This window comes from Hydra viridissima, unplaced genomic scaffold (assembly GCF_058129835.1).
Source record: "Hydra viridissima isolate aposymbiotic clone 2 unplaced genomic scaffold, HvirCarnegie_v1 scaffold_14, whole genome shotgun sequence".
Taxonomy (NCBI): Eukaryota; Metazoa; Cnidaria; class Hydrozoa; order Anthoathecata; family Hydridae; genus Hydra; species Hydra viridissima.
In genome coordinates, this window is record NW_028324313.1 from 6,434,160 (window position 1) to 6,447,643 (window position 13,484).

The following is a 13,484-nucleotide window of genomic DNA, read 5'->3' on the forward strand; positions in this document are numbered from 1 at the left end:
TATGCTTGTTTCATCAAAGCTTGGATCATTTTGAATTTAGCTTTCTAGTACAAAAATGTTCCCATATTTAGATTATGCAGATTTAGGGATTCTGTACTAAAGTACTTGAGTTTTAAAATTCCCTCACTTAAGTCCGAATATCTAAGGTTGTGCCTAGGAGGTCTCAAAAAAATTAATTAGGAAAAGCAATCAAATAAAAAATTTAGGTAGTTGATTTAGTATTAGCAAAATAAATTGAAGCAAAATTATCGCCTTACTGCAGGGATAGTTCGTTAAAAACACCGTGTTCGGAATTGATCTATTGTAAATTAAAAGGTGAACTTAATATATTTACTCCTAAAGATAGTTCATCTGCCGAACATGGTTCGGAATAGTACCATTATGCTTTTTATTTTTAATATTTTAGCTTTTCAAACGACAGTTCAAATCTACACACTGCAACTTTCTGATCTTTCACTTGCTTTAGATGTATTACTCTGAAGTGTAAATTTAAAGCTAGCCAGTTTTAAGCAGCTCTAAGAATATGTTTAAATCTTATTTTATATTTGTTTTTGAAATGATTTTTCCACTCAGTTTGTTAACCATCTACATGATATCAAATGTTTGTTTTTTTTTTACAAAGGTTTTTCTCCTCTCAATTTATTCTTCTTAAAGCTCTGGAATTGCTTGGATGATTTTCCATATTAAAGGATGCCATAATCGAGTAAAAAAGGGCCTTTCCACCTTTCAACTTGTTCCACCTTTTAACTTTTTTCAGAATTACTTAGTAAAAGTAGTTAATTGACTTTATTATTGAGCTGTTTTGTGTAAGTAGCTATTTCTTATTTCAATATTTTCCATTAAGGAGCAATAATTTAAAATTGTTCTTGCTCAAATAGGATGTTCGTACTAAAAAATATAGAACTATTCATTCAGCTTGGCTAGTTGATATCTAATCTTTTGTATAGTTGGATCTTAATAAGATCAGAAAACCTTGAAATTTAAAGTATTTTTACACTGCATAACTTTTCTAAATAAGCTATTAATTTCTTATTTGCTTGGTATTCTTCTTAATAGATGATTTTGAATATTGATTTTATGCTGTCTTAGGGTCTGTGGTTCTAAAAAATCTTTGTTTTATTTGATACATTCCTCTATGATTTGCAAGGCTTTAGAAGTCTTCAAAGATCACAGAGGAGTCCATGAAAACAAAAGCAAAGAAGTACTTTACTTTAAAGATACTCCCATTTCAAATGAAACTCTTCATTATATGGATAATAGTTTATTGAGAATGTGCACTCAAAGAGTTAAAATACTTTAAATTACATATTTCAACAACTTTTTCTTACAAATGCTGGGTGAATTAATATAATAGAACTATCTTAGAGTTTTAGAATTACACCATAAAGAAAATCATGCGCATACATTTGTATTGTACCTAAAGTAAAAAAGTTCATTAATGTTTGGCAGAATCTGGGCTGGTTATTATGTAATACACTTTATCTAAAGGTTAAAATATATTGTCTAAATGGGTAAACGCAGTAAAGAAACAAATGTTGGTCGTAGACGGCCAATGATACAGCTTGGTAGTAACAGCTGGAAATCCAGTGAGTTGCTTTTTTTATTTTTCGGATTATTAGGATTATTATTATTGTTGTTGCTGTTGTTGTTATTACTGTTGTTGTTGTTGTTGTTGTTGTTGTTGTTATCTTAGCTGTATTTTTGAGAATTTACTTTTATGCACTTATTCAGCAATTATATCAGTAAAGTGTTTATCATATAAACATAGTTATTGTAAAAGTCTAGAAACAGGTGGAGATATAGAAAAATGTAAATGAATAAAATTTGAGTTAAAACTATTAATGATGTTGAAACTTTCTAGAGCAATGAAAAATATTTCTCAAAGAGAAAAAGTTCTGTGATAGTCAAGGGCAGCATATTTAAAGGGAGGGTGATTTTCTGGTTATTAAATCACTCTCCCTTACCCCCACCCTGAGATTGATCATCTGTTAAAATCATTTTATCTTTTTAAATTTTAAAATGTCTAGTGAATTTTTTTTATTTATAAAACATTTATTTGTAAAATTAAATCATCTAAGTAAATTATAAGTAATACTGGTATTGTATGAATATAATTATTGAACTAATATGTAACCCCCTCCTGCTTTGGAAGGTCCTAGATACAACCCTGGTGAGAGTGTTATGTTCTTCAAATAACCAATTTTTAATGATTATATATTTATTTTATTTTTTTAAAAATTTTTTTATAATGTATTGCTTATACTTCCTGTATATATTAAAAATGTGGTTAAACTTTTTCTAATTTTTATATTAGGTGTTTCATCAGTATCACGATCACAAATAAAAGAACAAGAAACAGGTAGTTTGAAATGACATTTTTGGACATTCTTGTATTTTCTCAACTAACTTATAGTTTGATATTGCAAATATGTTCTTGTTATTTTCTACACAAAAAAAGTGTAGAAAATAATGAGAACATCTGTAATATCAAACTATAAATTAAAGTATACATAGCAATCATTTAATGATTGTTGTTTTTTTTTTTCAGTCTCTTTTCTACACACACAAAATCATAAAAAAGAGGCTGAAAAAAACAACAACCATTACTTTACAGTTATATAATTGACTTAATTAGTAAGAATTGTCTTGAAAATTTGAATACTAAAACTATTACAATTACATTATGTTCATAGTATTTTATTTCTTTTTTATAAGAATTGTCTTCATTTTGATTAAAATTAAGTTTAGTCAATTATCTTCTTAGATGAACAAAATGAATCTAAAGATCCTATGGATGATGAACTGGCTGGCTTTCTTGCTGTGAGCATATTTTAAACTTCCTTTTTTTTTTGACTTTTTTTATTTTTAAAAAAATCTTTTTAAAATTATGTCTTGATTGTAGCTGAGTGTTTACTATTAAGTTGCAGCAATTGTTACTATGGTGTTATTGCAGGTCCAAAACTTTTGCAAACCATATTTTAAAAAAGTCTATTTTTATACTCTGTAAACCATTTGAATGCTGACTTTTGATTATAAAATACCTTTACAGTAATTTACTATATGATTTTAAACTACTAAATATTTGGGTTAATTTCTATTTAAGGAAATTAATTCATTGGAAACCCCTGAAACAAAGGTTACAGAAAATGTTGTTAATGAAGAACTACTCTATGATCCAAACACATTTAATCCTTCTATTCAAGGTAAAATAACTCATTTCATATTTATTTCATTTGCAAATAAATAAATTTGTAGAATAAGGCTTTCTCTTTTTTTTTGTAGGTCACTTACTTCCAGAACCATGGCAAGCATGTTATGATGACTCAACATCATATTATTATTACTGGAATAAAATCACTAACGAAGTGCAGTGGTATCCTCCAACAGCAACAATACCTCCGCCTCCTCCACCTCCAGCAGTAGAATCTTCTGTTGTTGATCAAGAACTTACTACAAATACTAGTCTAAGTAGTATTAAAACAAAATCCTTAGCTAATAATTTAGACAGTTCACTGAACACTTTCAGTTCATATTCAGTAGTACCTGACAGTAATATAGGTTCATTTTCTAATTTTTCTACTAACAATGTAACTTCATTTTCAAGTTATCCTGAGAGCTCAGAAGATGAACATGATAGTTCTAAAGAAAAAGATAAAGAACTTATGAGTAAAATTAAAGAAAAAATTCAAAAAAAGAAAGAAGAAAAACGACAGAAAGAAGTTGAAGAAAAAGAAGCATTAGTTAAAAAATATGAAGAAGAAAAATTAGCAAAAGAAGAGGAAGATAAAAAAAGAAAACAAAAAGAAATGGAGGAAATACTTAGAGAAAAGCTCATTAAGAAAAAAATGGAACGTGAAAAAGCTCTAAAGACTAATTCCGATATAAATAGTTCCAATGATAATGAGTCTTTTTCTGTTGATATATTTGCAGTAGAAGATTCTTTTACATTAATAAATGATGAAAACTCTGTTTTTAAAACAAAGGTTGATAGTCCTAAAAATTTGCAATCTGATGCTAAAGAAGAAGAAAGCACTGAAAATTTAAATAAATTACAATCTGAAAGTGATATATTAGATAATGATATCTCTGGTTCTGCAGTAGCAAATGATATCAATAATGAAAATGATATTAGCATTAGAAATTTAAATACTGTTGCTACCCAAAATGAGGTTATAACTAACCCTGTTCAGAGTGATATTCAGAACTCTAATATACTTGTAGGTGGCTCCTCAAAGCCTCAAATAGAGTTAGTAGTAGCAAATCCTGATGTTAAAAATTCTTGGAGAATTATAGATGCTGTTTATGATGATGATGAGGATGATAGTGAAGTTGATGCTAAGTCAGATCAAAAAACAGAAATTGAAATGGAAGACTATGCAGATATGCTTCTTGAAGGTGTGTGCTCTTTTATACTTAATCTGATTGTTTATAAAGTCATTTAAGCATTCTTACACAACCATGTTTAATTATTTGAAACTTGTATCTAGATTGTCAAACCTTTAGAGCTTAAGAGAAGATGAAATTTTTGTAGTAACATGCTGTATTATAGTTTCCTGATTTTCTCAGAGGCTTTAGCATCATACTTTAATATAAATTGGTGTTCTTTTTTTTTTGGAAATTTTTTATAGCTTATATGTGTTGGTTATATACATTTCAGGAGGAATTCAGGAGGGTGAAAAGAATCAAAAACAAGAATCTCAGTCTGTTGACCCATTCTTACCACATGATGCACCTCCTCCACTACCAGAGCATGATATTAGGCCACCACTTCCACCTGAGGGTATTGTTTTTTTATTTTATTTTATATTTTTCTTTGTATTTTTCAATAAAGAAATTCAGCAGCTCTTTTTCAATTGTTTAAATATATTTATAAGAATGCCAGAAGTAATCTTTATATTTGTTATTAGATGAGCCATTACCTGAGTTACCAAAAATGTCTGCAAAAGATGAAGAAAATGATAGGGTTATTTATTTTTATAGAAGCAGTTAAAATATTGTTTGTCTTTTTTTTTTTTTTTTTTCTTTTTTTTTTTTTTTTTGCAATATGAGGTGTCCAGTTAGAGATATAAGTATCTGAACGAAAAAATTTAATGTAAAAAACAAACTTTTGCAAGTTATTTAAAAAAAGATAAGTTTTTGATGACTTATGATTATGCTAAAAACTGAAGATTTCAGATAACAAAAAAAAGCATGTTAATAAATTTTCTTTGCTCAAAACTTTACAAAACATCCAAATTTAACAAATTTTCAATTTAAATAAGTATCCAAACATGGTTTTTGAGCAAATGCCAGTCTTCACTCTCAATGAATTTTTGAAAGGAATGATTTCTTACGCTGAACTCTTTAAATTTACTCTCTTTCAATCAATTTGGAATAGTAAAGGTACTCACTTGAATTTCAAGTCCTTTTTCGAGGTTTTACGCTTTTGGTACTGATAAAAATTGGTTTTCCTGCATCTTGACAATTTTTTTTATCAATTCTGGGTGTCTTGCAATTTGTTCCTGATCTTGGGTTATCTTTTTTACATATCCAAACCATTTGTACTTTTTGTTCAAGTTGCTGATGGCTCCTAATGCCATTCCAGTAGCTTCTTGTATCAATCTAAATGTTGAATTGAACTTGTTTGAACAAGTCAATAACTAAGTTCTGCTGAGCTTATGATCATTCTTTAGTCTTAACTCCCATTCTTGATGATTTCAATGACAAATCATATAACATTGAAAAATATCAGTCAATTATTAGCAGTTACTCATTATTTGATAATAAAATATTGAATTTTTGCTTAAAAATTTTTTTAGTTATCACTCTAAAAACTTTGTTTATGTGTGGATAGTTATTTTTTTTAAGATTTTAGCATGCCTTAAGGAATAGCTAAATTTTAGGCAAAGAAAGTTGATTAACATAATTTTTTTTTTCTGAAATTTTGATTAAATTTGTTTTCAGAATTATCATAAAAGTTTTCACCTTCAAAATTTTTTCTGAAATAACTTGCCAAAATTTATTTTTCACAATAAAATGTTTTGTTCAGATACTTACCTCTCTAATTGTATTTGAATATCTACTTTTTTAGTATATCAACTTAAATTTCATTAAACATTTTCCTTCTGGAAACTATTATTGCAACCCAGATGTCAAAATAAAGATTGCTACAGCTTAATGTAATCAAGCTGAATCAAGATGTTGTTATGATTATTTATAATATTGTGAATGGTACAATTATGCTTTTGCTGCAAAAATATAATGGTAAAATAAAATGAATTCTTTGAAGAAATTCTTTGCTGTTTTCTGATATTTCATTCGATTTTTAACCTTTAAAAAAACAAAAATAGAGTTAAAGTTTTTCTTTTATCACAATAGCATATAAATAACTTAGTTAAGTAAAATTAAACTGACATTTAAAAACTATTGTTTATAGAATAGTTTTGGTGAAAGTTTTCACCCAAAATAATGTTTTTTTATCAGCCACTAAAATTAACATACTTTTACCAGCCTTAAATTCCATGTAAAAAGCTATGGTCAAAAAAGTTTGCTATTAATTTATGATTAAAGTTACAAGCCTGCATATTATGAGAAAAATTTACTGGGGCATTTAAAATTTCTTTAATTGAATACTTAATGTTTGGAAACATGTAAATTGCAAATCATTTTTTAATTTATTCATAATAACCAGTTTTATACCAATTTGATGGATGCTTTATGAAAATCTCAATAAGATCTTAGTATGCGCTTGCATTTGTACAAGTACCACCTTTGATATTTGTTAACATTATTGTTTAGAAAGAAATTGGCAGCTTGTCAAAGTTACTTTTTGAAAAACTTGATTTTCTTGGGATAACCACCAGAGATCTTAGCAACTTGCAGTTGTATTTCATAGAGCTTGAGGTAAGCACACTGTTTACCTCATTTAATTATGCATTATTATTTAATATGCAGAAAAGTTGCTTCAATAGATTTTAAACAAAGCTAAAGAAAAGTGCAGCTAAAAAAGACCATGCTATCACTTTTACTTATATAAGTTTATAAACATCTGATGTTTGCTTGTGGCTCAATTTTCTGAACATTCATTTGAAGAAGGCGCATGTTTATTCTGTTAAAACAAAAATTGTAAATATTGATTTATTTCAAATAAAAATAACTTTCTCCAATTCTTGATACTCTGCAAATCCCAAGATTCAACTATTTAACATTTCCTGCTCAAATGAAGCTTTTATATGAAGCCAGAAAATGAGTTGGACAAGAAATCAAGCTAGAAGTAGTGACATTACAGGCTTAAAAAATAAATCTGGTTAAAGAAGTCAAACAACCTAACGCTTTTATAGCAAATGCTGTACATCAAGAAGAGTTTTTGAAAAGAAAGGGAGTAAGTATGAGAAAGGAGGTTTGTCGTTCAGATATTTTTCAAATTATTTCTGTTTTGATTTAATAAAATACATTTTCATTTTATGTAAGTAAAATCTTTGCATTAAATACATGGATAGAACTCATTATAATGATCCATGTAAATGTTTGGTTCATTTTCAGAAAATATGAAATCTCAACCTGTTTGGTTTCACTTATGTTTCTTACAGAATATTAAATTTCTGTGTCATTGTAAATAATATTACAATATTATTATTTTAAAGTAAGTTTACCATGGTATAGTTCGTAATTGACACCTTGAATGAAAAAAAAATAATAATTTACTTAAAAAAAAAAAAAAAAAAAAAAAAGATAAAAATGCTTTAGATAAAAATGATTTTGATGTCCAATTTTTCAACTTAAATGCATTTTATAAAAAATTTAACCTAAAAATAGTATTAATTAGGTTAGTTTTTTTAAATATTTACAAAAAAAAAAAAAAAATACTATGAATGCAACTTTTTATGTTAAAATGTGAACTCATACCTTCTATCGACAGTTTTTAGTTTAAGTATATTATAATGTGAAAATCTACTAACAAAAGATTTTCAATTCTAAATAATACTGTTAATATGGTACTTTTTGAATTGTTTTTACACAGCTGAAGACACTTGATGATTTTCTATGAACACAACTTAATTTTTGTTTTTATGAATTTTTTAGACTCGAATGCGTGATTGGCAGGCTGGAGCTTTGGACAGTCACTACTTTGTGCAACGCCTTCGTGATTTAAGTATAGAAATCAAAAATCATGAAGACAGCGCAGCTCCAATGGGTTGGATATGTCACTGGAGTAGGTATGTGTTAAAACCAATTATACATTTTAAATTTATTTTTACATTAACTTTATGGCTATTTTGCAAAAAAATTGAATACACAGTAAAAAAATGGAAAGAATACTACTTTTTATAATTCCTTTTCTATATAAATGATAAATTTATTAACATTTACTAATTTTTAAAAAAATATTGCCAAATTGACAAGTTAACTATAGTAATTTCATTTTTTATTTATATTACTTGATGTTATTTGGTGTGCATTGAGATGTATTTTGAATGATATCCAGACAATAAACATTTATGTATTGCATGTTTTTTATACAATCTTTGTATAAACTGTGATTTACAATATTGTCCGGTTTTTTGAAAAATAGCAGGAGAAGATATTATAATGATGTTTGGTAAGTTTAAGTTTATTTTACTTTATATTAGGTGATACTCTATAAATTATACTCTGTCTGTGTCTGTGTGTTATTTATAGCTATCATAAATAAGTCATGGTAGTCTGATTAACTTTTGATTATACAACAAATGATTAAGTTCATAAATGATTTTGATTATTTTCAAATTTCTTTTAGAACTATATTTTTAATATAAAAATAATTTTCTTGTTTTCTTTTTCTTTTTTAGAAAAAGTGTTAAAGCTGGGACTAAGGTAAGTTTTGTCAGCATTTTCATTTATTTAACCATTTTAATGGTAATATTTGTTTTTCCTAGTGAGTTTAATATGTACTACTATCACAACAATGCTACTGGAGAATCACAATGGGAGTATCCAGAGCAAGCTGTTGCTTTATCCTTTCCAGTAAGTGACTTGCTACAAACAAATATGGGTTTAATTACACCTGCATCCTCTTTTCTACCTGCTCAACCTATGATTGCTCCCCCTATTCCACCTATGATGATGCCAGTTCAGTTGGAAACAATGGTATCTAAAGCAACACTACCTCTTGTCTCCCCAGCTCACAGTTTTAATAGGGATTCTATTCCAATTGCAAACAAAAAGCGACAGGGTATCTATTTTAACTTTAATGTTCAGTTAAATGTTTTTTGCTCCTTTGTGTTGAATTATCCAGGGTTTAACTTATCTTTTCTATTAATATAAAATGAATAATCAGCCTTATACTATTTATCAATTGTATTTAGTTGATGGCAAGTTCTAAACTATTATAATTTCTTAGAATAGAGTTTTAGTATTTGATTTAATATACTATTTTAGCTTCAGTAGAGCCTCAAGCAAAGTCTACTGGTAAGTTATAAATATTATTTATTATCATTTAAGCAAATGATTTATTAATATCTTAATTTTTTTATTCAAGAAATGTATATTTATTTAAAGGCATGTAGTATTCTTTTTCTTAAAAGATTTTACTAAAAATTATTCTTTAACTTTACAAAGTTAATAATATTAGTATTTTTTTAATCATTTCTCTAAGAAGAAGAATAAATACTTTGTAATTTAGATCCTTACCGAGACCCATACAGAACAATAAAAAAAAACAAAGGTTTGGAAGGTTTGTGGTTTGTTACCTATTGTTACTTTAAGTAATATTTTCCTGCATTATATTAGATGTAGATGCTTATTTTTGGATTTTTATTCAAATATGATAATTTCTGTAAATAGTTATTTCCTAATTTTTGAATAGCCGATGCAAATAATGGGAGTACAGTTGCTGTGAGTTCCAGGTATTAAATTTGTGCTGATAGACAAATAGCAAATGCATCATTGTATATATTAGATTTTCATACAGGTCTTTTACTCCTAGTTCCATGTTACGAGAAGTTGTAACAGAACCAACCATTAATGAATACACTGCTCCAATGCTTTATGAAGACAGTAATGTAAGTGGTCGATCAAACTCTCCTCAATCTTTATCAAGTAAAAAGGTATTGATAAATCTTTTTCCATTGTAGACATTTTAAAATAAGAGAAATTTACTAATTTTTTTAAAAGTGTGTCTATATGTATATATGTATATGTGTATATATATATATATATATATATATATATATATATATATATATATATATATATATATATATATATATATATATATATATATATATATATATATATATGATGTGTTTAATTTTTTATCTTTCTTAGAGAGTTAACTTAGTTATATCCTTAGTTTAATTTGAACCATTTGCCAAAACATTTAAACTGAAAGTTTTTTTCGTTTTTTGTATCATTACTGTCATGATATCTTATAAACATTTTATGACATTGATACTGCTAAAATATTATTTATCTTTATAATCATTAGCATTCTTAGCTATTGTTTCAACTGCTGGTTTGAATAGTCATAATTGTAGTTCCAAGTAGGCATTAGACAATACTATGCTCATTTTAACTTTTGGGCTTAAAATTAGCATTTTTATTGGTATGTATCCTAAGACATGCCTTTAAAGCAATTAGTTGACATGTGTCACGTATATACTAATACCAAAATTAAAAAGTAGCTTTTAAACATGCTCATATAAAATAGATCATGCCTTTTTTTTTAATGTCAATTGGACTTAGATGTACCCAAATTAAAATACATCATGTATCAATTTGAAGAGTTTTTTTTTTTTTTTTTTTTCTAAAAATGGTATTTGATATTTAATTGTCTCATCCATTTGGAATAAAATTGTCAATTCATTTGGTAGTTAAATATCAATTTTTTATTACTGCAAGTTTAACATCTGACACATCAGCATGAAAATGACATAATTTAATATATATTTGACAGTTATAATTTTAAAAGCTAATTGTTAGAAAAACTTTTAAGTGAAAATACTTTTTCAAAGCCTCAAAAAAAACTTGATGGTAATCTTTATTTTTTTACAGCTAATTTGTCATCTCATTTAAGTCCTTTTAAAGTATATAGGAAAATGTACTTCTCCAATGCTGTTTTAACTGAGGTCTGTTTAGATGAGTATTCATTACATTTTACAACAGCCAATAGCATCACAAGGTTATCATTTTGAGATATTAATTAATAAAGATATTAATTCACTTTATCCTGATATCTGCAAAATTTTATTTTTTTGACATTTGAGTTTTGATATTTAAAAAAAATTGGCATGGTAATTAGTATGACAAAACCACTTTAAGCATCCATGGTTATTGACATATACTAATATCAATTATAAGATGGCATTTAAGTCTGATGTCAAGTTCCGAGCAGGACTAATCACAGTTTTGATACACAACTTTGGTTGAAAGTATGCAAGTTAGGACGTTTAAATTGGTTGTATATTAAGGTTTTTTTTATTTTAAAAGATTGCATAATCATTTATATATGCCGTTTTTCTCATTTACGATGTATATCTTATTGAAATGGTTTGACAGAATAATTGGTAAAATGTCTTTAAGTTTTAACTATTAAGGGTTTTCTAATAAGTATCGCTACACATTTAAAATCATCAGTACAATGGCTAACAATTAAATGGCACAAACGTATTTCAATTAGAAAGTTTTTATATTGCAATCATTATTTTACTTGAATCTCCATTAGTAATCTCCCTTAATGAGCTGCTGCTCTTTTTTTCTTATTTTATAAGGAAAACGGTCTGAAGGTTAAAGGAAAAAAGGTCCGCACGGTAAGAAGTTTGAAACTTAGCGTGTTGTATTACTTGGTTTTTTATAAGCACAAGGTTTCTTACAATTTTTCATTCTTTTGGAGATCAAGTTTTTTTTATATTAGCTTCCAATTAATTTAGAAGCATAAATTGGAGTCTGCTGGATTACCTTCTAAAAAGCTAAAGCAAGTCTCATCTCTGGTGCATAAATGGCAATCGGTAAAGCAGCAAGCTGAAGAAGAAGAAAGTATTGAATTTGGTTCTTCAGAGGATGATGATTATGAAGCAATAGCAGAGAAAAGAATAGAGGAGTGGAAGCAAAGTATGGAAACAAGGTACATATATTTTCTCATAATTTTAATCTAATATCTTTTAAAGTAACAGTATGGCTGTAAGTTTGGATATTTCTGATATAAGATTTGTATTTATATTCAAATATAATATTTATACATATATACAAATGATAAAAAATGATCTTTATTTATAGCGGACAAAAAGAGTCCAATCCTAATTTTACCGAGATTAAGGGGGATTGGAGAGAGCGCTTAAAACGAAAGTCGGCTACGTAATCATTTCTTTTGCACGATTAAAAATTAATCGGTTTAAAGTATTCCCACACTGCTCGAGTGTTCGCTGGTCAGATTGCTTGAATGGTTCCGCGTGGCCTGTTCCATTCGCCATTAACTAAATGTGTGACATTATGCAGAACATTTCTCGCCTAATAATTTTTCAGCGATGCAAAATACTTGAATAAATGAAGATAAATGGACAGCTTTTTAAAATTAGAATTTGAATATTGTGGATTGTAAAAACCAATGCAATATTCTAAGCATTATATTTAATGGAAAGATTTTATGGCTTTGTATTAAAGAAATAAAAAAAAAAAAAATAAAAAAAATACAATCGATGTTTCTTTTAATAAAAAGGCGTACTTTAATACTTTTCTCAAAATCCTTTTGACTGCCGTCTAATGTAGATGTTCATATATGAAAATTACTAGTACAATCGCAAACTGCTGCAAATGTAAAACTTTAGATACAGATTTGTGTCCATATTGAAATGTTTCGAAGAGTTTCTTAAAACAGTAGCGACGTATTTTTAAGCCTCGATGCTTTTCGAACATTTTAAGAGTCAAAATTCGTAATTTTTTAATGCAAAATAATTTTTGTTTGTATAATAGATTTGTCGAACAGATTTGCATCTTATACAAATAATACAAATTTTTTTGCATTAAAAAAATACGAATTGATTTTATCCCCTGTCTGCATAATGGTCAATGACACCAGGAAGAGAATTTTTGATAATGCATTTTTCTGCAATCTAAAACCACAAGATTAAATGATAATAGTCTTTTGTCTCTATTCTCAAAAACCTGCGTGATAATGACTACGATATTCTTTAAACTCTTTATTTCGAACTTCTTGTGCCTCTTCACTTAAAAGACCTACTGCCAAATACATACTTTCAATTAGAGCTAGTTAAACTAAGATCTTGTGGAGAAAAATGGTATAGGCTGGAGTAGAGTTTCCAGACAGTGCAAGAAGCTTGTTTATTTTAAATCTACTTGATATACAAGTTAGATCATGTGCAACCGTCAAATTGTTCTTTGTTTATTCCAGTAATTTTGGCAAATTTATCTTCTTTTGAAAAGTGACGTTGAGAAGTGTTGCCATCATTTGAAGATTCACCGCATTTTGAATGCTCAACGATAAAAGGTTTTGGGTTCCTCCAAATAATAGC

General features: G+C 27.4%; 1 protein-coding gene across 3 annotated transcripts; it reads left to right on the forward strand.

Annotated features, from left to right (window-relative positions):
* Nucleotides 1-375: 375 nt before the first annotated feature.
* On the forward strand, nucleotides 376-12,647 carry LOC145181077 (uncharacterized). Of its 3 annotated transcripts, none has more exons than XR_016446820.1 (17): nucleotides 376-1,586; nucleotides 2,315-2,359; nucleotides 2,765-2,820; nucleotides 3,104-3,203; nucleotides 3,283-4,395; nucleotides 4,658-4,780; nucleotides 4,908-4,963; nucleotides 6,778-7,360; nucleotides 8,062-8,195; nucleotides 8,895-9,190; nucleotides 9,397-9,426; nucleotides 9,641-9,691; nucleotides 9,824-9,863; nucleotides 9,944-10,064; nucleotides 11,727-11,765; nucleotides 11,886-12,079; nucleotides 12,232-12,647. XR_016446820.1 is itself a non-coding variant. In XM_090071362.1 (17 exons), exons 1-17 carry the CDS (start codon nucleotides 1,508-1,510, stop codon nucleotides 12,311-12,313), a joined length of 2,664 nt encoding a protein of 887 aa, XP_089927488.1. In that variant the 5' UTR covers nucleotides 376-1,507; the 3' UTR covers nucleotides 12,314-12,647. The 3 variants fall into 3 exon arrangements, 2 of the variants coding, with proteins under 2 accessions (XP_089927488.1, XP_089927489.1); XM_090071362.1 differs by having other exon boundaries at nucleotides 6,778-6,882; XM_090071363.1 differs by lacking the exons at nucleotides 6,778-7,360; nucleotides 8,062-8,195; nucleotides 8,895-9,190; ... (5 more) ...; nucleotides 11,886-12,079; nucleotides 12,232-12,647 and adding an exon at nucleotides 6,071-6,243.
* Nucleotides 12,648-13,484: the final 837 nt, after the last annotated feature.